At 38.7% G+C, this 20,948-nt stretch overlaps 1 protein-coding gene across 2 annotated transcripts in view; it reads right to left on the bottom strand.

Moving 5' to 3' along the window:
- si:dkey-82f1.1 (DENN domain-containing protein 2A) overlaps positions 1 to 20,948 on the bottom strand; it is a 35,442-nt gene that overhangs the window by 591 nt on the left and 13,903 nt on the right. The window contains exons 2-20 of one of the 2 annotated variants that reach the window (XM_017485629.2): positions 18,384 to 18,470; positions 15,081 to 16,043; positions 13,607 to 13,734; positions 9,438 to 9,553; positions 9,123 to 9,320; positions 8,767 to 8,866; positions 8,358 to 8,408; positions 8,034 to 8,221; positions 7,605 to 7,714; positions 7,440 to 7,509; positions 7,086 to 7,163; positions 6,592 to 6,732; positions 5,772 to 5,920; positions 3,004 to 3,181; positions 2,127 to 2,168; positions 1,859 to 1,964; positions 1,314 to 1,586; positions 1,141 to 1,227; positions 1 to 976 (exon numbers count right to left, since the gene is read on the bottom strand). The exon at positions 1 to 976 is cut by the window's left edge and continues 591 nt beyond it. In XM_017485629.2, coding sequence (XP_017341118.1) covers positions 945 to 976; positions 1,141 to 1,227; positions 1,314 to 1,586; positions 1,859 to 1,964; positions 2,127 to 2,168; positions 3,004 to 3,181; positions 5,772 to 5,920; positions 6,592 to 6,732; positions 7,086 to 7,163; positions 7,440 to 7,509; positions 7,605 to 7,714; positions 8,034 to 8,221; positions 8,358 to 8,408; positions 8,767 to 8,866; positions 9,123 to 9,320; positions 9,438 to 9,553; positions 13,607 to 13,734; positions 15,081 to 16,043; positions 18,384 to 18,469 — 3,096 coding nt within the window. In that variant the 5' untranslated portion in view covers position 18,470 and the 3' untranslated portion in view covers positions 1 to 944. Of the gene's footprint in view, positions 977 to 1,140; positions 1,228 to 1,313; positions 1,587 to 1,858; positions 1,965 to 2,126; positions 2,169 to 3,003; positions 3,182 to 3,335; positions 4,086 to 5,771; positions 5,921 to 6,591; positions 6,733 to 7,085; positions 7,164 to 7,439; positions 7,510 to 7,604; positions 7,715 to 8,033; positions 8,222 to 8,357; positions 8,409 to 8,766; positions 8,867 to 9,122; positions 9,321 to 9,437; positions 9,554 to 13,606; positions 13,735 to 15,080; positions 16,044 to 18,383; positions 18,471 to 20,948 lie in introns of those variants that run through there. The other variant, XM_053685779.1, reaches the window with a different exon arrangement.

The raw sequence follows: 20,948 nt of genomic DNA on the forward strand, positions 1-20,948 counted from the left end.
GTGGTGTAGATGGAAGACTGGATCCTTTATTACTGGTGTACGGAAAAGCAAATGTAACCTGGATATACTTTAAATCACAGACATTTTTGAAATGGAGACCAGCAGCTCTTTTGGTAATCAGGTTTCAAACACATTTAGTGGTAAGGTTGTTTTTTGTTTTTTGTTACATGAACAGCAAAAGACACAGAACACATCAAATGAAGTCCATTGTTCTATAGAGTCTAAGATTTGCATCCCAGAACAGGTTACCTGCATCTATTAATCTGTCAGATTCTTCTCATCCCCATCTTCTTCCATTCCCAACATAAATGACCAGTCACAGTGGTATTTTACTTACCAATCCAAAGTTCGGAATATACTGTGATAAATAAGTCTATAACAAAACTAGCAACTTTTCTATTTATTTTTGTATTTAAAAGGCAACAAGGTTTTATGTAAGAAATTATAAATGTCTTTTTTTTTTTCTAGAAAGAATATAAATTAAATTATTGCCCCCTGTTACAGAAGTTGTACTCTATTTCTTAGGGGCAAAAAAAATATCAACGTTCCAAAAAAAATTTATGTGACAAATAAAAAAAAAACTGTACAGGAAATTAAACTTTGGTCCATGCCTACTTTCTCTTCTAATCTTGTAGCACATTTTATAGAAAGTGAGCAGTTATTCAAACACACACACACACGCTTACAAACACACCAGTCTACGGTAAAACATGACCTTGGTACTGGTTTGATGTGAGAAAAATGGGAGGAAAGCATTTAATGAAGTTTTCAGCCAAGTAGTTATGTCCGAGTTTTGTCTTCTTGCTGAGCTCATGGTGTCACCCCAATCCCCCCCAACCCCCCAGTCTCAGTGCTGTCATGAGGTCTCAGGTCCATGTCTTTGCAGAATCACTGCTATGGAGCTTAATTGGTGCCTAAATCTGTCTACCAAACAAGGGGACACTTCACTTTTTGGAAAGGAATTTCATTTTGTGTCCTGCAAAGACAAAGATTCATTCAGTACGAGATTTATGAGTATCCAGTCAGAAATATATATATTATATATATTATATATATATATATATATATATATATATATATATATATATATATATATATATATATACTGTATATTATATAAGCAGCACAAAGAAAGCTTACCTAGACCTTTGAGAAACTTATTGACCCCTCGATTCTCAGCTCCAGGCAGTGAGTCCAGGTAATCTTGAGCCCTAACCTCAAACAAGCCTGTACAATGAAAAAGTATGCATTAAATTGTGTATGTTTTTAAGATGAAGGGAAGCTGTAAAGAGCTTGATGAGCACCTAGAGTACCTCTCAGTCCCTGCCTGCGCATCTCCCTCTCCTGAATAAAAGCGGTGAACATCTGCGTCTCCATGAAGACCTCCAGGAAGCGGCGCAGACTCTTCGAGGACATAGCCTTGCGGAAGGCGTCGCGTTGAAAGGATAAAGGCGTGGGGGAGGAGGAAGACGCCGAGGACTCTTCATCACGTTCGTTGCCCCCCATGAAGAGCGAGTAGTGTCCGACTATTTCCACAAAGAAGCGGACAAAAGCCTCGGACACCACGGCGCTCAGAGAGCAGTGTTCTGAAGAAGAGAGGGATACGTGAGATTCGAATCATTCTTTCAGCAACACAAAGTTCATGAATTAAATTCGCAGCGAGGCTGAAATATCAATTAACCCTTCAAAGCCCCAGTCGATTATTCAGTAATTCATCCCGACGTATACTACAGATTACTCAGTAACTACAGAGGATAAAGAATCAGCTCAGGTAAAAGAAACATGCTATTAGAAGTCATGAAATTTGCCACAGCAGGCTTGAGTTCATCTAGAGAGCTTCCTGTAACAGATCATGTACCAGTTGGAAGCTCTCCTCTGTCAGAGGCCAACTCTTTCCTCTTCTCCAGAACATACTCGAGAGCAGTCTGCAGTTTGTGAGGCAGAATGGAGTCTTCATCATCCATCTGAAGAAGAAAAAAAAACGATTATGTAAAATCACTTCTTAAACATTATTAAATATATAAGAACGTAATATATATTATACAATAAATAAGAACTCTGATTAGTTGAGACAGTTTTATGGAGACACTGACACAGGGCTTTCACAGGAAGGTATAAAGTCCTACCTGTCGTAGGAAACGGCTATTGCCAAGGTCCACCACCAGGACCTGTGGGAGAACAGGAGGGAATAATGTCATTTCCTGCGAGTGTGCCAGTTTCAGTTTTTATCTCTGCACAGCTATTGTTTAAATGAGGAAGAAGGTCACGGTTCAGGGCCAGCAGATAGAGTCCTCCTGAACAGGAAGTGCTCATGGAAAATATTAGAAACAGATTGCCCTTTGACCTCCTTGCCAGTGCCATTACTCTCCACATGCACTATTATTAGAGGGATTCGCTCCTCTTTTTGGCTGTTATTTCCTTCCTTGTATCATGATATAAATGCATCTCAACACTCTGTTGATTATTTTCCTCTAACAGCATGCCCCGTCCATGCTTTATTCATCTTATACCAAAACATTTTGCCAACACTGAAAATGTACTAAAGAATGACACATCATACTTTTTTTTTTAAACAGTTTATAATTACGCAGAATTTCCGAATTTCTTATTAACTGTCAAGTTGATAAGACAATAATTTTCATTTCACTGCAAGTTATATGTTGTATATAATTGTGTATGTGACCAATATAATCTTGAATTTAAAAAAATGCAGCTTGTCATGTTACAGAGAAACCAGGAAGCACAAACTCCTCTGTCCTGAAGACTTTCCACTCGCTGTTACAAAAAAAAAAAACCCTCTAATTTCAGAAAACTTCACCATATCAACAACTAGGCATTTTTTTATTGTTAAATAACCTGCTTTTAACCGGTTTATTATTAGGCTTAAATTATGTGGAGCATCCACCATACAAGTTACAGTGAATTGGCTGTTACTATATAGTGATATATAATGATGTTCCCCAATCTATGCCTTTATGGATGTACTGTAGAGGGGGGTTTTACCTCCTCTAGGGGGAGGTCCTTGAGTCGAGGCAGGGAGCTGGACAGCAGGCCCACAATGAAAGGAGTCGGAGTGCAAACAATGTCCATCATAGCAGGGGGCAACACGGGGATGTATGTGTGCTGCCACGTGAAGGGATAGAGCAGGGCCACCACTGCATGACAACACAGAGACAGTGTGCTGCAGAGAGACAGAAACAAAGAGATTAGATTAGATTCATTATTCTTGTAATTGCACAGAGTATAAGTGCTAGTACAGCGAAATGGAGTTCTGTATCTAACCAGTGCAGTAGTGCAGGAGTAGTAAAGTGCAGAGTAAGCAAATAAATACACTGCGGGTGCATCTCAAAAATATCGTAGAAAAGTTAGTTTTTTTCCGTAATTTAATTCAAAAAGTGGAACATTTAAATAGTCTAGATTCATTAAAGTGGAATATTTCAAGCCTTTTTTTTTCTTTTAATCTTGATGCTTATGGCTCATGGAAATCAAAAATCCAGTATCTCAAAATATTCGAATAAAGAATTTATAATACAGAAATGTCGACCTTCTGAAAAGTATGTTCAGTCATGCACTCAGTACTCGGTTGGGGCTTTAATCCTTTTGCATGAATTACTGCATCAGTGCGGCGTGGCATGGAGGCAATCAGCCTGTGGCACTGCTCAGGTGTTTGTTCTGGAAGCCCAGGTTGCTTTGATAGCGGCCTTCAACTCGTCTGTATTATTGGGTTTGGTGTCTCTCATAGATCCTCTATGGGGTTCAGGTCAGGCGAGTCGGCTGGCCAATCAAGCACAGTAATACCACGGTCAGTAAACCAGTTACTAATAGTTTTAGCACTGTGGGCAGGTGCCAAGTCCTGCTGGAAAAGGAAATCAGCATCTCCATAAAGCTCGTCAGCAGATGGAAGCGTGAAGTTCTCTAAGATCTCCTGGTAGACGCTGCATCGACTCTCGACTCGAGAAAACACAGTGGACCAAAACCAGCAGATGACATGGCACCTCAAATCATCACTGACTGTGGAAACTTCACTCTGGACTTCAAGCAACTTGGATTCTGTTCCTCTCCACTCTTCCTCCAGACTCTGGGACCTTGATTTCCAAATGAAACGCAACATTTACTTTCATCTTCCCCGTGATTGTCATTGTGTGTACTGAACCAGACTGACTACAGATTAATGCCTCAGGGAAACTTTGCAGATGTTTTGAGTTAATTAGCTGATTAGAGCTCTTCTCAGGTTGACATTTCTGTATTATAAATTCTTTATTCTAATATTTTCAGCATATGAACATGAAATACTCCAAGGCACTCACGTGGTTAAGTAAAAAGCCTTTAATTGACTGGGCTAAACCATTAAAAACAATTAAATTGTATAAAACAATTATAGTTTGTGATTAATATACTATAAATAATCTAAATTTATTCATTCAAATATTCATTCAGATGCTGGTGCAATATGAAGCTCCCAAGAATAAGAAAACAAGACGGTATGACCTGACTCTTGAGTCGATAACGAGCACTATATGCGCTTAACAGTTTTGACCACAAGGTGGCGCAAAGGTACAAGACTTCTACTTTCACTAATCTGATAACTTCAGATGAAGTGATATTAGATGAAGTGTATTAATAAAAACAGGACTGCATTTTTTTTAAATTCCTTACATAAAGGAAATCATTGCTGACTATTTTGGACTAAATCCATCCAACATTTGTCATCATGGAGAGCAAACAGCCGTCAACAACACAAGGTTAATACGGTGCATCTGTGAGTGAGTCTGTTTTCATTTATACTCCTTCAATAACAATTTGAATAGATGGAGCCAATGTTCCACTCATTTCTGAGCAGTGACACGTCATCCTTCTCTGAAATCATCTTGCTCATTTTAACGAGCACTGGAGGAAAAATTACAGAAAAGGGATGTTGATTTATATTGCGTTGAGTTGTGTTGCACAATGCTGGATGCAGGATTTTGGAGGGGGAGAGGTATATAATATTTTTAATCTGTCAAAATGTACACAACACAGTCGATCTCTATTTTGCTAACACCAGTGCCTAGCCCAGAGCAGCTTTTTCCAAATAAATAAATAAATAAATAAATAAATAAATAAAACTCTGTGACTTTCATTCCCATGGCAACATTATAACAGTTGGGTATTTTTTTTCCTCTAAGACAAATGGTTCCAGGGGCCACAACTTTTTTCCTCTAGTTCTAGTGTCACATCTCTGTTTGTCTCCTCTGCTGAACATTTATTAGAGTCACATGACCCAAACTCTCCAACTGGTAAAAACACTTAGGTAACCATGGTGTAACATTATTCTGTATAAATAAGAGCTATAAATAAATAAATAAATAAATAAATAAATAAATAAATAAAAGATCTTTCCGTAACATTCATAATCTACATTCTCTAAGAGGGCTCATGTAAATAATTATCTCTACCTCAATGCACACAAATGGCATCTTAGCAAGTGAAAAGATCTCAGATACTCACATTTATCTTGAACTTCCTACAATGAGAATACAATAAACCAAACATAAAATTATTCAAACTATCTCTAGTCATTTTTACTCATTTCTAGCTTTACATTATCTTATTCTATTGTCACATAATTTAGCTTGGAAAAAAAAGTTTAATAATCTTATATTTGGTTTATTGTTATCTCATAATAGGAAATTCTAGATGAACCTGACTATAATCAAGATGTTTTCACTTGCTAAGATGTCGTTTTTGTTGTTGTTGTTGTTTTATGCAGTGTACAAAGTAAATAATAATACCTGAGCTTGTCTGCTGTGAAGATCACTCTCCGCTCCAGCAGCAGTGAGGCAAAGACTCTTAGGAGGAGACGCAGACTCAAAGAGGAGAAAAGACACTCGAAATCCACATGCTCCAGCCGTGAATCAGAGGGGCGACACAGCTCTATTACCTGAAAAAGAGAGACAGAGACAGAGACAGAGAGAGACAGAGAGAGAGAGAGAGAGAGAGAGAGAGAGAGAGAGAGAGAGAGAGAGAGAGAGAGAGAGAGAACTGTGGGTTAACAAGCAATTCACAGGTTGTACTGGAGTTGTGCTTATTGCATTCAAATGAAGAATTAAAGTGGCAGTACTACACAGAATAAAAAGTAGTAAAGGGTTCCCTCTAGTGCTCTAAAGGCTTCTATGCTTTGTCCCACTGGAGGGACCCCGAAATGTTCTATGTAGAACATACATAGCAAGTGTGCTACAGTAAATCCTCTCAACATACGGTCCCTTTTGCTCACCTAAAAAAAACTGTGTGCCATGTTCTAAGTTGTTTAACACATCTAGATGTTTATATCAGGAAATGAAAGCTGAAAGTCTGATCTATCGTCTCATATTCATCATTTGTTCTCAAACCCAAATTGTTTTCAATGTATAGCGAAAATAGTAGAATTGGTCTTGCTGTTCCAATACTTTCGAAGAAGATTGTATTGTTTAGGACACAACATTACGTTACACCCTGGCTAATGATTGAACTTACTTTCTGGTGGAAATGGCTGTGTTGGGCGTATATATTTCTAACCCAGTGCAGTAAGTTGTGGTTAAAAATATCAAGAAGAACACCACTGACTGAACACACCTCGGTTCCTGAGCCTGGCAGGAAGTTCTTCACAGTAATGGTTCTGCCTGGGGCGGGGAATGGAGCCTCCATGATGGCCCTCATGAAGGGCTGCACCAGAGCAGGGGAAATCGCTCTCCGTTTCTCGACCTCATCCAACATCTAACACAAAGACGAACAGATAAACACATGGATTTCACAGCATTTCATACAGGGGCAGTGTTAGCTCAGAGGTTAAGATGTTGGACTGCTGATCAGAAGGTCATGCTGTCACTGCTGGGCCATTGAGCAAGGCCCTTAACCCTCAACTGCTCAGCTGTAGAAATGAGATAAACGTAAGTCGCTCTGGATAAGGGCCCCTCCCAAATGCCATAAATGTAAATCCATACTTCAGCTTTGGTAAAAACTTTATTTGAGTATACATCCAATATTCTACATTTTATATAGGACTTTATATACACTTATATTATTGTATATAATATTGGATGAGTCAATTAGGAGACGTGAGAACATACCTTTGAGAAGAGGTCGAAACATCCCAGTCGACTCACTACGCAGTAGACCTCAGGCAAACGCCTCCCCTTCCCAGAAGGCTGTGGAACACAAGCACACACACACGCAAACACACATAAGTCCACTACATTCTCATTCTAACAACAAGAAGCAGCAATTACACAAAGTCTCAATGTGGCCTGATTCGACAAACACAAAACCTCCTGTACTGAGCAGCAGAAATGACAGCGGAAATTGTCTTAAAGAAAACACGTCATTAAACTGTTCCATATGTGCACTCCAAATAGCTGTCCACCCTAATTTTATATATATATTATATATATATAAAATTTGAACAGCGTGAAAAAGTAGCTCACCAGTAAACGTCGACAGTAGCCGAATCTTCTGCTCCCATCCTCCCCCGTCAAGACAAATGAGAAAGTTTCACTAAAAATGTTACACAAAATAAAACCCCATTAGAGTTCATCCTGACATTTTAACAGTGTTTTTTTTATTGATAGTGTGGAAAGTAAGTAAGTTACCTGGGGAAATTGTCCACAGGGGCCCAGTCTTTGGCATCAGGAAAGCAGAACTGAGGAATGACCTTCAGCTGATCTTCAGCCTCTCGCATGAACTTGAAACTCCTCTCCAGCTAAATGTGCAGAAGTCGGGTCATGAGAAAGCAGACTTTTAACGCATTTGATAAGGCTTATCACATTTTGATAAGGTAGCACTTTCAGATACTACGAACAATCATACTTCAAACCATTAATAAGCCTGAACAGACTCAGCATGTCAGCTGTTTATGGATGTTGTCATCAATTATCCAAATTGTGAATAACCAAAAGTGTTACCAAATGACATAAAAATCATTAGATGTGCTTCTACTGTATGTTCTGTCATTCATAGGATTTTTTTTTTTCTTTTTTTTTTTTTCAGAACAATAGCATGGATCACTAATGACAGGCTACCTTAAGTGGGAACTGCTGGGTGACTTCAGGCAAATAAGGTGCTCCTGCTTTGGTTTTATGTAGAGCCACTACCAAGAAGTATTCAAACAGTTTCCTCTCCTGTAGGTCCATCAAATCTCTCTCCAGCGTGCGATACCGGCCCGTCTGTTTTAACATGGACTGCACCGACACCAACCTCTGGCTGTGAGCTAGTACACCATGAAAAATCAGCATTAGACCCATTAATACAGATAACCTCAAGGAGAAGGTCATACAGACTTCTAGAGAAAGAATAAGCATCTAACATATCTGCTCAAAACACTGTTCAATAAATTCAAAGCCCACCTTTCAGCTTTTCTTCTGTGTCACTCTCTGATTCACTGTTTTCATCTGTTACTATATCCAAAAGAAAAAAAAGACAAGATGGTTAAAACAACTGGTATGCAGATAGTGACTCACGCATACATCAGGCTTTGAGCATGTGTATCCCATAAAGCGGAATAACTCTACCATCCTTGGGAAAAAAAAAAAATCAATAAAAAATGGGTCAAACACAACTGAGCCAAAAATGTAAACATGTCCATAAAGCTAAGTGGATACACGTGTGACGGGGGAGCAGAGAGACAGCGAATGAAGCAGTGTATAGTATCACATGGTAAAGTCTCGTAATGAGTGCTCAGAACTGGGCATCGGTTCCAATCATATTCACATGTGCGGCAAAAATACCACGTGTGAATGTGTGAGATAAACTTACATACACCTCGCCCTGAGCTGGATTCAGTCGACGGAGAGACCCGCTTCATTTTCTTCTTCCCTCTCCGGGCCTCAAAGATGCCATTTATTTTCAGCACCATCTGTTGGAAAAGAAAACTTCCAGTCTCTTTTATCAGGTAAAGACTAAACTGTATTTGTTTTAAAAGCATCTGTTTAAGACTTTAACTCATGGCCACAAAAGGAAATGTTCCTTTTTCTGTTAAATCATGAAAATGATTTTTATTGACTAGCCCATCTGCAGCTTTTCTTTAAGGGAACTGAATACTGCTGCAGAAGCCTTATATCCCTGAAATCTCCTTCAATTATGGATTACAGAACTGGATTTCTTGACAATACCTTGGGGATTTTCCTTCGTCTGCGGTTATAGGGGTCTCCTGAGAGGCACGGTGTATCATCAGGGCTGCTGGGGGTTGAAGGTGGGCTTATCCTTGAGGGTGACGCAATGCCCCCATCTCTGTTTGTCTTGCGCAGATCTAATAGTTTGAAGCTCCGCCGTTCTGAACTCTGCCTGAAGAAGCCAGGCTTAGAGGAGAGCTAGTATTGGTGCAAATTAAGAAGAGTGTCAGTACACGGTCACTGCGGTGTTATTTCGTATTAAAGATCATAAACCAATATAGGTGTTAAATATTGGCGTCATTTTAATGTAAATACCTTAGTAGGAGTGTCGAGAGTGGGCGAAGACGGTGACGTTAGAACAGGATATTTGTTTCCAGCACCGCGGCTTTCCAATTCTATGTCTTCATAAGGGTTTTCTTTAGATGGAGGATCTGCAAATGGTGTCTTTTGTTATTTAAATTTACTCACATTTTGGTGGTTATATATTTTTATATATTTTTTTTTTCATGAATACAACTGAATGTTCAGTGTTGCTTAGATTTTAGTAACTAACTGAGACATAACTTCTTATTCTACTGCATCATGCCCAGTAAGCAACTCTTCCAACAAGTTTAGTTTATTTGGGCTTTAATTTCCCTCCATTAATGCTTCCGATTTAGTCCCATTTTTGTTTGAACTGTATGGTAGAAAGTAATTACCTCCAGGATTTATACAAAAATCTATCAAAGGCAGCAAAAGTAGCTCAATTCTGAAGGATAGTCTATGGACACGCTAATACTGTAGCTAGACGTCAGGACACCTTTTCTGTATGCGGTGGTATAGATACACTGAAAAAGCAGGCCAATTATCTATCTATAAACTCTAGCATGAGTAATGGTCTAACTATTTCCACCTATCTAGCTAATATAAGCTAGCAAAGAGAGTTAGCCGGAGTTGCTTTTCATGACATAATATGAAAATAACTCATGTATATGGAAGAATGTGTGGATGTAATTGAGGCGAGGAATTATACAGTATTTATCTTGTCCATTAATTATACCATTATCTGTGGTATAGCTTATGAGTAAGTGCATGCTCTATATGTAGCTAGCACAATTGAAACACTGAAGTAAACAAGTTTGTTTCAACTGGCCTTGCTAGCTCTAGTTAACAGTGCAGGCTATAACTAGTGGACAGTTAACCCCCTTCTGCATGAATGATTACATTTACATCAAAGCAAGTTTTATGCATTTTTAATACTTGAATTATTTCAAGTAATACAAATATATATATATATATTTTTTTTTAGGAGGGCAAATGGTACTTTTTTTGCCATATGGCAACAATGTGCAATGGTGGAAAGTATCATATAGTCAAAAATAACACAAAATGTATTGTGATTACAATTCCAATTACTGCATTTTCCAGATTATAAATTGCATGAGTTTGAGTCATATGAGTTGTATGTAATTTTTTTGCCACCTAGTAAGCATGTAAAAGTTATAGCTTCTAGAAAGTAATTACAGTTTAAAAATAAAAAATAAAAAAAATAAAAATAAAGTATGTGGATGGATTTACTCATCAAAATACATGCAAAGATCCAGACATGTTTTGGGTGAAGAATCTTTTTAATTCGTTCTCTTGAATTCTTAATTCTTTCTCTTGAAATGTAACATTTAATAAAATAAGGTGCAATTTCAGAATGGGAAAATATGTAAATATACTATTAGAGAAGCTTAGTGTCTTTTTTTTTTGCTATGTAGGTCTGCTTCAATTCATGAATGCATATACTACAGTTCCATTATCGCATGTTGTTGCCATATGGCAACAATTACATTTGACCATTTAACAGAACACTCAAAATATATAAACGACAAACAATAAATGTTAACTTATCACATATAGTGTTTAAAATGTTTTCTTTAAGTAGTTTTGAATGAATATTGACAAATGAATCAAATTTTCAGAGTGCTCCGATGATGACCGTCACCATGCCATGTGATTGCAGAAAAGGAAGTGCAAACAGCACTTCCTGGTAATGTGACATGTTTTTTTATTTTGTTATGTCAAAGTTAAAGCCCTTTTTTTTTCCAGTTACATAGGAAAATAGTAGTTTTGTATTATTGCCTATCAAAAAATTGGAGATAAATTGATTGTTGTCATATGACAACAGCATGCAGTAAAGGGTTCCTCTATTTGAGTTTATGTGAATTGTACTATAGTTCTAGGTTTGTAATGTGGTTCAACAGCTTCTTTATCTCTTCTGTCCTATTCTAGTCACGTTCAAACATTTTCCTCTTCAGTCCAGTACTCTTTACATTTGCATGGTTAATGTTGTGTGTTCAATGGAGGTCCAGCAAAACTACAGCTTGTCTTGGCTCCTTGTTTTTTTTTTTTATAATGGGGTTTGAACTGACGTCATACTTTTATTCCCTTCATATTTCTTTACTCCAGATGTCTGATAGCTTGCCAAGGAATCGACTAAAACTAGCACCGATAGCCAACAGATACCGCATGATCTGCATAAACATGCAGAGTTCTAAAGAGCTTTTTTCAGAGACAGAACCCCCTTTCCATGACAATTCATCTACCAGACTTGACTTGCAGGAGGAGAGTATGAGACAGGGACATCCAGTCCCAGACTTGAGGAGCACATGCTGCTCTTCACACTCCTGTTGATGGACATGCTGAGGTACTCTGGACATTAATTCCTAGTAGTACTCTCAGATATTATTTTGCAGTATTTCATGTCTATCCGAGATCTGAATTTTGTTTGTCCTAGTCCACCACACCGAAAGGATATATTCTCCCCTAACATTCTCATCTCCAAACACTATATCAAGGAACAGCTTGGGTAAACAGTGGTGACACAAACTCTTTACTGATGTAAAAGAGGAGCTATGCATTTCAATAAACACTCCGGTGAAAGCTTAAGTACAGCTTCACGGTCTTCATTTAAAAAGAACCTTACATTTACAAAAAAAAGTGTGAAAGAAATGGGCAAGAAAGACTCACAAAAGTTCAAAAGTTTACACCCCCCTGGATCTTAATGTATCATGTTGACTTCTTGAGCATCAGTGAACGTTTGGACCTTTTGTAGTAGTCGTGTACGAGTCGCTCAGTCGTCCTCGGTGTGAAAAGACGGATCTTAACATCATATTGCCACTGTTGGAAGGGGCTCAAATATGCACACAATGATGGAAAAGTAAAGGATGTGCAGGACCTGGAGGATTTTTCGGAAGAACAGTGGGTAGTTTAACTGCTCAGGACAAACAAGGGACTCATTAAGAACTATCACAAAACATTAAATCAGTCGTTCATCATCCAGGTAACGACAGTATTAAGAATCAAGGGTGTGTAAACTTTTGAATTGGTTCATTTGTGTAAATTCAGTTATTATTGTGTCTTGTGGACTTAATGTAAACATCTGTTATGTGAAACAGTTTATTCGGGGCAGCACTAAATAAGTATAAAAATGCTGTTTTTATGATCCATCTTTGTTTAAATTATTAACATTTATATTAACATATTAATGAACCTTTTTCTGCATGGTGTATGTAAACTTATGACCAAAACCGTAAGTTAGCATTACAACAACTTTACATGATAGCATGACAATAACTTGACTGATAAATGCTAGCTAAATGTTAATAGCTAGCTGACACAATACGAGCAGCCTTGACCTACAGTATCAATTGTACATAAAAACACAGATTAGGTCTCAGTTTCAGATTAAGTCTCATTCTTGCTGTCATGTTTGTTAAAGTTTAGATTTGTTAGGAATTTAAATCAACTCTGATGCCATTTAAAAAAAAAAAAAGTCACCTGACTTTACAAATATATGATTAAAGAGAATTATAGTGAGCAGAATATGGGGTATTTTTTCACTTGAAATGTATTACGTAATTCAGATATTACACGGATCTTTCAGTAAGAATGTTGCATGGTTGCAAGAATAGCAAGAATGGTTTTGTTTCTGGAACAAATATATTTCTCGACATTTATGCACAAAATGAATGTCCACCACATCAGTTTGGAAACGTGAATGGACTTGTACTTAATGAAATCTTTCTTAATAAACAGTTTGGCTTTCCCAGAATGATCTCCTACAGCACGTGTTGACGATACAGAGCCAGAACAAACAAGCTAGGCTTGTTTTCCCTCCTTTTTGAAATACTCTTGGAGTAGTCCTAGCATAGTCATTTCACCCAAATGTAAAACATTATGAACGAAATTTTGAAACGCAACAGTGGCCCAAATGTCCATTTTCTCCCACTCTAATAGAACACTACTGCCCTACACAGTTCAGCTCTAGTTTAGTTCTCTGATCTAATACACCTGATGTTTTTAATTAAGTCTCAGGTTGCGTCACAGTTTTAAAACCAGGGATGTTTAAGATCATTTCTGAAAGGTGGTTCGGAAATCTCTAGGAATTATGTTCTGTGATCTGTCCTATTCCATAAGGACACCAGTTTTCACTAGTGCAAACCAATGCAGGGTGTTACCTAAGATGTCTTCATAGACATTCTCCTCAGATAAAGTGTGTGTGAGACCCAGCTTGGACTGAGCGTACCAATCCACTCGACAGCCCTCAGTGGACGACTGCAACAAATCCTCAAACTCATATGACTTCCTGTAAAGTCAGCATAAAACACAATGGATGTTACTGATAAGCGAAAGAGGAATACATGTTGGTCGAAATTACAAGTTTGTTTTGTTTTGTTTTTTATGGCACAGTCTTTTCATCTCTTTAATAATATGGTCAAGGTTGAGATTTACATAGCAGATAGTGTTGTGAAAGAGTAATATTTACCTGGCGCGAAAAGGAAACTAGTAGAATGAAGAGAAGGTCAAGCAAGGAGACAACAGGGACTACAGGAAATTGCAGAACTTAAAGCTCTGTTGGGATAACATGCGGTTGTGCACTTGACTGGGTAATGTGTAACCTTAGATGCAAGCTCATGCAAGTTAAGCAAAAATGGTATGGAGAGAAGTCAACTTCAACGGCTGAAGTATGAGAGATATTTCAGAAATCAGACTTCTTCGAAAGACCTGAAATAAAATAAGGTTTCAAAGGTGCAGACTGATCTTCTGTGAAACATTTCATTAGTCTTATTAAGAACAAAAATCTCTGGCCTCTTTATTGAAGGCTTACCCAGAGCAGTCTTATGCAAAATAATCTCATGAATATAACATCAGACCTCCACAGTCCTCCATAGTTAGGTATGTCAGACTGACTAACAGTCCAGTCAAGCTGACATCTAGATGTTATTGAGGTCAGTCAGTTTCCTTTGTAGCCACAAGACTATATTAAACAAACATTCCCATTTGACATGTCTTGGAGGAAGCATGTGATAGTCTATACCCTCCCTGGTTGGTAGTCGTCGTATGATTGGGCAAAACTGGCTGATGGGTGGGTATTGGTCAAAATTTAATTCAGGAGAAAATATGGGATTGTGATGAAGAGGAGGGAGGGGCCAGGCTGTGAGGATGTACGCCTGGAACAGAGATTTCTAATCAGTAGGAGAGCGCAATAAAGGAGTGACTGGAAGCGCCACAGGGAGAGAGAGAGAGACTTTTGTTTGACTTACATTGGTGTGTTTGTTTTGCGTTCTGTTTATGGTTAAATATTACGTCTACGTTCAGCCGGTTCCCGCCTCCTCCTTGCCCAGCTTTGAAGTTTGTTACAGGGATGTACCAAGCTCAGTCATTTTTCACACAAGTTTATTATGGAATGAACATTCAACCCCTTAATTCCCAGCAAGTCCAGACTTTCAGTCCTCACTTAAGCACCTACATCTCTATTCTATTACTTTCACTGTAGTTGACTGACTCATTGTAGTGACTCAGTCTTATGATGGATGAATAATTGAATAATAATCTGAGAGTTAAGAAATAAATCAATACAAAGGTTAGAATTTGTTGTATTTTAAGCTACATATGACTGCAACACAGCACCTCATGCTGTAAAATTCTCACCTGTTATTACTGTCTCGAGTGTGTTCCTGCCAAGGCCTCTGACACACCCCAGGTGGTGGAGGGCAGGAGGGAAGTGGTGGAGGAGGTAACGAGGGCAAAGGGGGTAGATTCCGCTTCCCCTTTGCTGAACCTTGGGGAAGTCCACAATTGTTTGTTTGAGTGTGGTGCTGAAAGGTACGTTGAGGTTTGGGCAGAGGGTTAATGGACGGCGCCCCAGGCTCAGTGTACACATTCTCAGGATCTCTGTTTCGACCACGGCGACTCCCAGACCTCACCACTTCCACAGTCCCAAAGATGGGTTCTGCAGGCTTTTTCTCCGTTTCGTCTGGCTTGTCTTTAGAAGGTGGGCAGAAATAGTTGCCAGGCAAGCATGGCTTAGTAGGTGTCTCCTTCATGGCCTGCTCAAGTTTCTTAATGTGTGTCAAAACAGATTTCTTGTCTTGGACAATGTCAGTTTTCCCCGCAGACATTTTGTCCAATATCACATCTCTTTCCCTTGTACATGCTTCTGTACTTTTCCTGGATTCTCCAATCTTATTTCCATTCTCTTTGCCAATGTCCTGTCTGTCACAGCTAAAACCTCTTTTACTGTCTCTTCTTTGTACCTCTGTAGATTTTATATCCTTCTTCCTCACACTTTCCGTCTCTTTCTGGATGATAGTCGGTGGGTTTGGTCCAGCACTATCTGTTTTGCCCTCCCATTGGGATATTTTGTCCCTAATGCTGGCAGTGCTTTTGATTCCCACAGGAGTTTTTGTGGGCTTGTTGCAGCCCCCCAGGCCATTTTCAACAGGATAAGTGTCACTCGGTCCCTTGTGGGCGAACATGTCGATGTTCCCAGAGAAGCAGTCAGTGTTGTCCAGGGATGTTAGGGGGGACTGTGTGTCCACAACCCTGGACAGGTCCGACTTATTTGACACCACAGATTGAGCGCCTTCAAGCCGCAAGCCACAGCACTGGAGCCTTAACAGAGCAGAGAAACAAAGAGAGCAAACACATTATAATATCTGTATTCTATTCGTCAAAACCCGAGTCTCTGGATTACACCATTAATGTCAGTACAATTCCATATACTGTATGTAACCTTCGTGGATGTAAGCACAATCAAACAATTAAAAACAAGCAATTTTTAAGTTTGCTTTAAAGCATCATGTACAATAAATAAGGGAAAAAGTCACACACATACATGCAGCTTTCCCTTTCTTTAATTATCTCCATAAAGATATGCTAGCTTGGATTCCAACCAGCACATCTGATCTCATTGCTTCAGCAAACAAATGGAGGAAATTTGAACCTTCTAGCTTTTCGAGGAACCACTACATGATGGAAAAAAAAAAAAACATCTAGGAAAGTCTATATGCAAGCCATTTCTGTTTTTCTTGTCGTTGTTGTTTCTGAATTGCGAAGTCATATTCAGTTAAATTCAAACAAACGTATTTTTCTCTATGGTGAGGCTTTTTTTTTTTTTCCTTTTTGTTTTAAGAAGCATGAAGCAGTGAGGAAGAAAACTAGGTCAATCTCCAAAAAAACCAACAAGAAGTAGAAGAGGGAGAAAAAAAGAGAATGGGGAGAGGGAGGGGGTAAAGAGAAGGAGAACAAAAATGACAAGCAGACCAAAAAAGGCCAGGGTGATTGTATCCTTCTTCTTGCTGGAAGGAAATGGACTACTTGTTAAAAAGGCCAAGCATGGAAGCTCAACTGAAAGAAGGTAACATCGCCCGTCACCCACACCAACTGAGAAACTAAAGTCTTTTCTACTAACTGAGCTTGACAGGTTGGTGAAAAATATGCTTTAAGATGGGGGGAAACAAAACAAAACAAAAAACAAAGAGGAAGCCTGACACAATGACCTGATTGGTAAGGAAAAACATATGAGGGAAAGAGACACTTATAGCTTTTTGCCCTTATTTGTTCAGGATCTGGCCTTTACAATGTTACACCACTTAGTGACATACCAAAGTAAAAAGAATGATCTCAGTCTACTTAAAGTTCCTCCATGCTGAATGTTATACAGCCTGTAACAGCATGCTATGGCATTCCAGCCCACCAAATGAAGTCCTTATTTAGCTAAAAGAGTATGAAACCGCCTGGAGGTCTAATTTGATTTGAGTAAAACACATTATGTGAAACACTGTAAATATAACAACTGAGTCTCAGATTCTCTCAAATCAGTGTACGTAATATACACGAAACATAATGAAATAGATGATATGGCCAGAAGTATGTGGAAGTCTGACCATCACAGGCATATGTTACCACAATGTTGGAGGCAGAGAATTGTACAGGATGTCTTTGTGTGCTGTAACCTTAAGATTTCCTGTTCCAGTATGACAATGCTCCTGTGCACAAAGCGAGCTTAATGAAGACATGGTTCGCCAAGGCTGGAGCAGGACAACTTGAGTGTCCTGCACAGATCCCTGACCTCAACCTCACTGAACACTTTGAATTGAAACTCCAACTAGATCACTGCCTGACCTCACTAATGCTCTCGTGGTTGAGCGAGCACAAATCCCCACAGTGACGCTCCAAAATCTAGTGGAAAGCCTTCCCAGAAGAATGGAGGTTATTATAATAGCAAAGGGGGATTAAATCTGGAACGGGTTGCAGGTGTGGTTGGTCAAGTGTGGACTCAATCCACAGCCAAAGAGAAATATCTTCTACATTAAAAAGATACCTTACACACTAAAAGATACATTTGACATTAGATAAGGTTAATGAAAACAATGGGACAGATGGTTGTCATTCTGGTGAAAGACTCCACTGCATTCTATTGAACACTCAATTTAAGTGCTGATGTCATTAGCAGTGGCTCATTGGGTAGTATCTAGAAAACAGCATTCTTGAGATAAATACTGAATATAGAACTCCTAACAGAAATTGTTCACCAAATTGTGGATATTTTATATATATATATATATATATATATAATTTGAATCCTAGTAATGCCACATATATCTAAGGCTGAAAGTCCAAGAGAGGAAAACTGGCTCCAGTTGGGCGTTGCTGTCTTCTCTGTCAATCAGAGTGACACTAGCTAATCGTGCGCATCTGTGAGCTCATATAATTGGAAGAGGGCAGTTAGCACTTTCCTCCCAATGCGTTCTTGCTGGTTTCACATTGCACACATTTCTCAGAGGAAGCACAGAGTAGCCCTCACCGTTCCTGGGTGGTAACTATCATGTGCTAGGGGTGAGTTGCCCAGTGAAGAGAATTGGCACATGATCAAATTGGGATAAAATGGGGTGAAAATAATGTTAAAGAATTCTGAAGATGATTCTGATGTGTAATGTGTTCTTTCCATACCCGTTGACTGACTGGTAGATGCAGTTCTCTGTGTTCGTACAGAGCAGCAGCGCTCTTCCACCAGTCATGATGCTAGCAGCTGGCATCCTGAGAAGAGAAGACACAGAAGGAGAAAGATAGTTATGACTCATATGACATAAACACAAACTCCCCCAAAAAAGACAAACAACATAATCTGATACAAATGCACAAAGTCACGAAAATAGGAGAATGACGAATTCAGTGATTTGAAATGATTTGGAATTTCGATGAATCATTTCTAAGCTGCTAAGTTGAATTTCGAAAGTTCAAAATGTTCTTGTCAGTTATCTCGGCTGTTCAAATAAATACTGATAAACAAGTCATTACGGGACATATTATTTATTCCTGATCTTAATGCACTCCAGACTAGCATGTCTGTAATACTTTCATATAATAAAACTAGCGAGTTGTGCTGAGATACACACCAGCGATCAGACAATATCTAACACAATCCCATTTCACCTTCATAATCTGTTTCTTCTTACATCTCCCATCTTTTCTCATTCATATTAAACACACACTCGTGCATTTGTTCTAAGTGTCAGTGATGCTGACTGGAGACAAAAACAAATGGCTTATTTTTCCCCGAACAGATTATGGACTCTGGAGTCATGAAATCTGGCATATTCGCAGGCTGTCCAAAGCCGCAACACACACGATGTATTATCACGTAGGTTTTAAAACCAAAGGTCAGGCACAAAGAGAGGTTTATATACCGTAGTTCTCTAAAACACTGACTAAAAGGACAGGCTCAGTTTTTAAATTCTGCAGCCATGCTATGAATGCAAAACCCAACAGTAAGCACTATAAACGATCACAAGTAGAAGCCGAACACGCCATTAAAACTGAAAAGCTCTTTTAATTTAGCTTGTTTTGTAAACAGTGGGACCAAAATACTACTACTATTACCATGGCTCACAGTGGAGTACAATACTTGGAACAGTCAAATATTCAAATATTCTTAAATCTTGTTTTTAGCCAGTACAGAAAAAGCAAAAGCATGTCTCACACTAGCTAGCATAAACAGATGCCTTTCTGGCCTATGTCACACTTTTCAGCTATCCAATACAGCACATGCTAAGCACTTAGCTCTGTTTTGGGAATATTCAAAGCATTCAACACACATGTTACTACTTAATAGACACATTTAGGACAGGCTGTCAATTGTAGGTGTGAGCATGTGTGCTTGTGCTTTAAGTGCTTCTACTTGCCAAGAGGATGTATGACATCATACATAGACAAGAGGGGATATAGGAAATCTCTTAATGACATGCCACTCTGTAACACTAATTCAACTGCACTGCATGAATTCTTCCAAAAGTATCCCTCTATTGGTGAGAGTCAAAGTGCATGGATGGCATAAATAACACTATATGTTAACGTATGTCACTGATTGGCGCATTAGGTTTATAGGTTGAAAATCCTTGTACAACTGCTTTGCCGATTTTCTACACAGCCGTGGAGTTGGAGTAGTGTGGGCCGGACGTTTTTTTGCATGCCGCTCCGGTACCTGTCCTTCGGAAGCTCTTGGCATTGCAGAAATCCCAGCGGCTGTGCTGGCACGCAGCATGAACTGATTCTGTGGGTCTGCCAAGAACAATATTGAAGCCATTCTGCATGTGGTGTTCTCCCCTTTGGTGTGGCAAGGGCACTTATTTCAAAGGAACTGCCAGCTTTACTGTTTGTCCTCTGATTTAAAACCCATTAACAATAGTTAAGAATTCAATGATGGTACTTGGTAATAGAGTATACAAAGTTTTAGACTGTGATTGAATACGATTTATTTTTATTTATTTTTTTTTTAAAATACTAAATTAAGACAATCTATGTAGAAATATCTCTCTCTCTGAGTTTGCATGGCTGACCTGCATGTCTAAATGATTTTCAGCTGTGTAAAGGGGTCACATGTTTTCAGAGGAACATAAACTTTTTTCTCCTCCATCTATGCTGCTCCTGTTACTGAAACATAGAGGAAAACACACACACACACACACACACACACACACACACACACACACAGAGAGAGAGAGAAGCCAAATGGAGAGCAGAAATTCATGTATGCAAAGATGGCTAGAGAACTCTATAGCCTATTTTGTAACACATATCTTTTCAGCTCAACGACTCCATACTGTACATGCGTTCAATTCTGATACATATACAAAGCTGAGCTGTTACTCAGAAGTAACTTTTTTTTTTTTTACTTTATTTAAAAAAATAAATAAAAATAAAACAGTTTTAAACTTTAAAGAAGCTTTAAAAAGTGTCCATTCCATTCCTATACATATGCTTGTATAGAGTGTAATTTCATACAAACTGTACAGCTCTACATTCGTAATGGTCAAGGACTGATGATAGTCCAGTGATACAGCACGCTTTATCTTTCAAACCTCGACCTGTCGTATTAAGCTTTATAGGTGCAGACTCCTCAACACCCATGCCAACTCGGTTTTAGGCTGGCGTGCAAATAAAACACTCGGAGGTACGTGACATGGAACAAATCCACGACTTGTAAAGCAGTAAATCTGGCTGTAGCCATGTTTACTG

Source organism: Ictalurus punctatus, chromosome 14 (assembly GCF_001660625.3).
Source record: "Ictalurus punctatus breed USDA103 chromosome 14, Coco_2.0, whole genome shotgun sequence".
NCBI classification, from domain to species: Eukaryota; Metazoa; Chordata; class Actinopteri; order Siluriformes; family Ictaluridae; genus Ictalurus; species Ictalurus punctatus.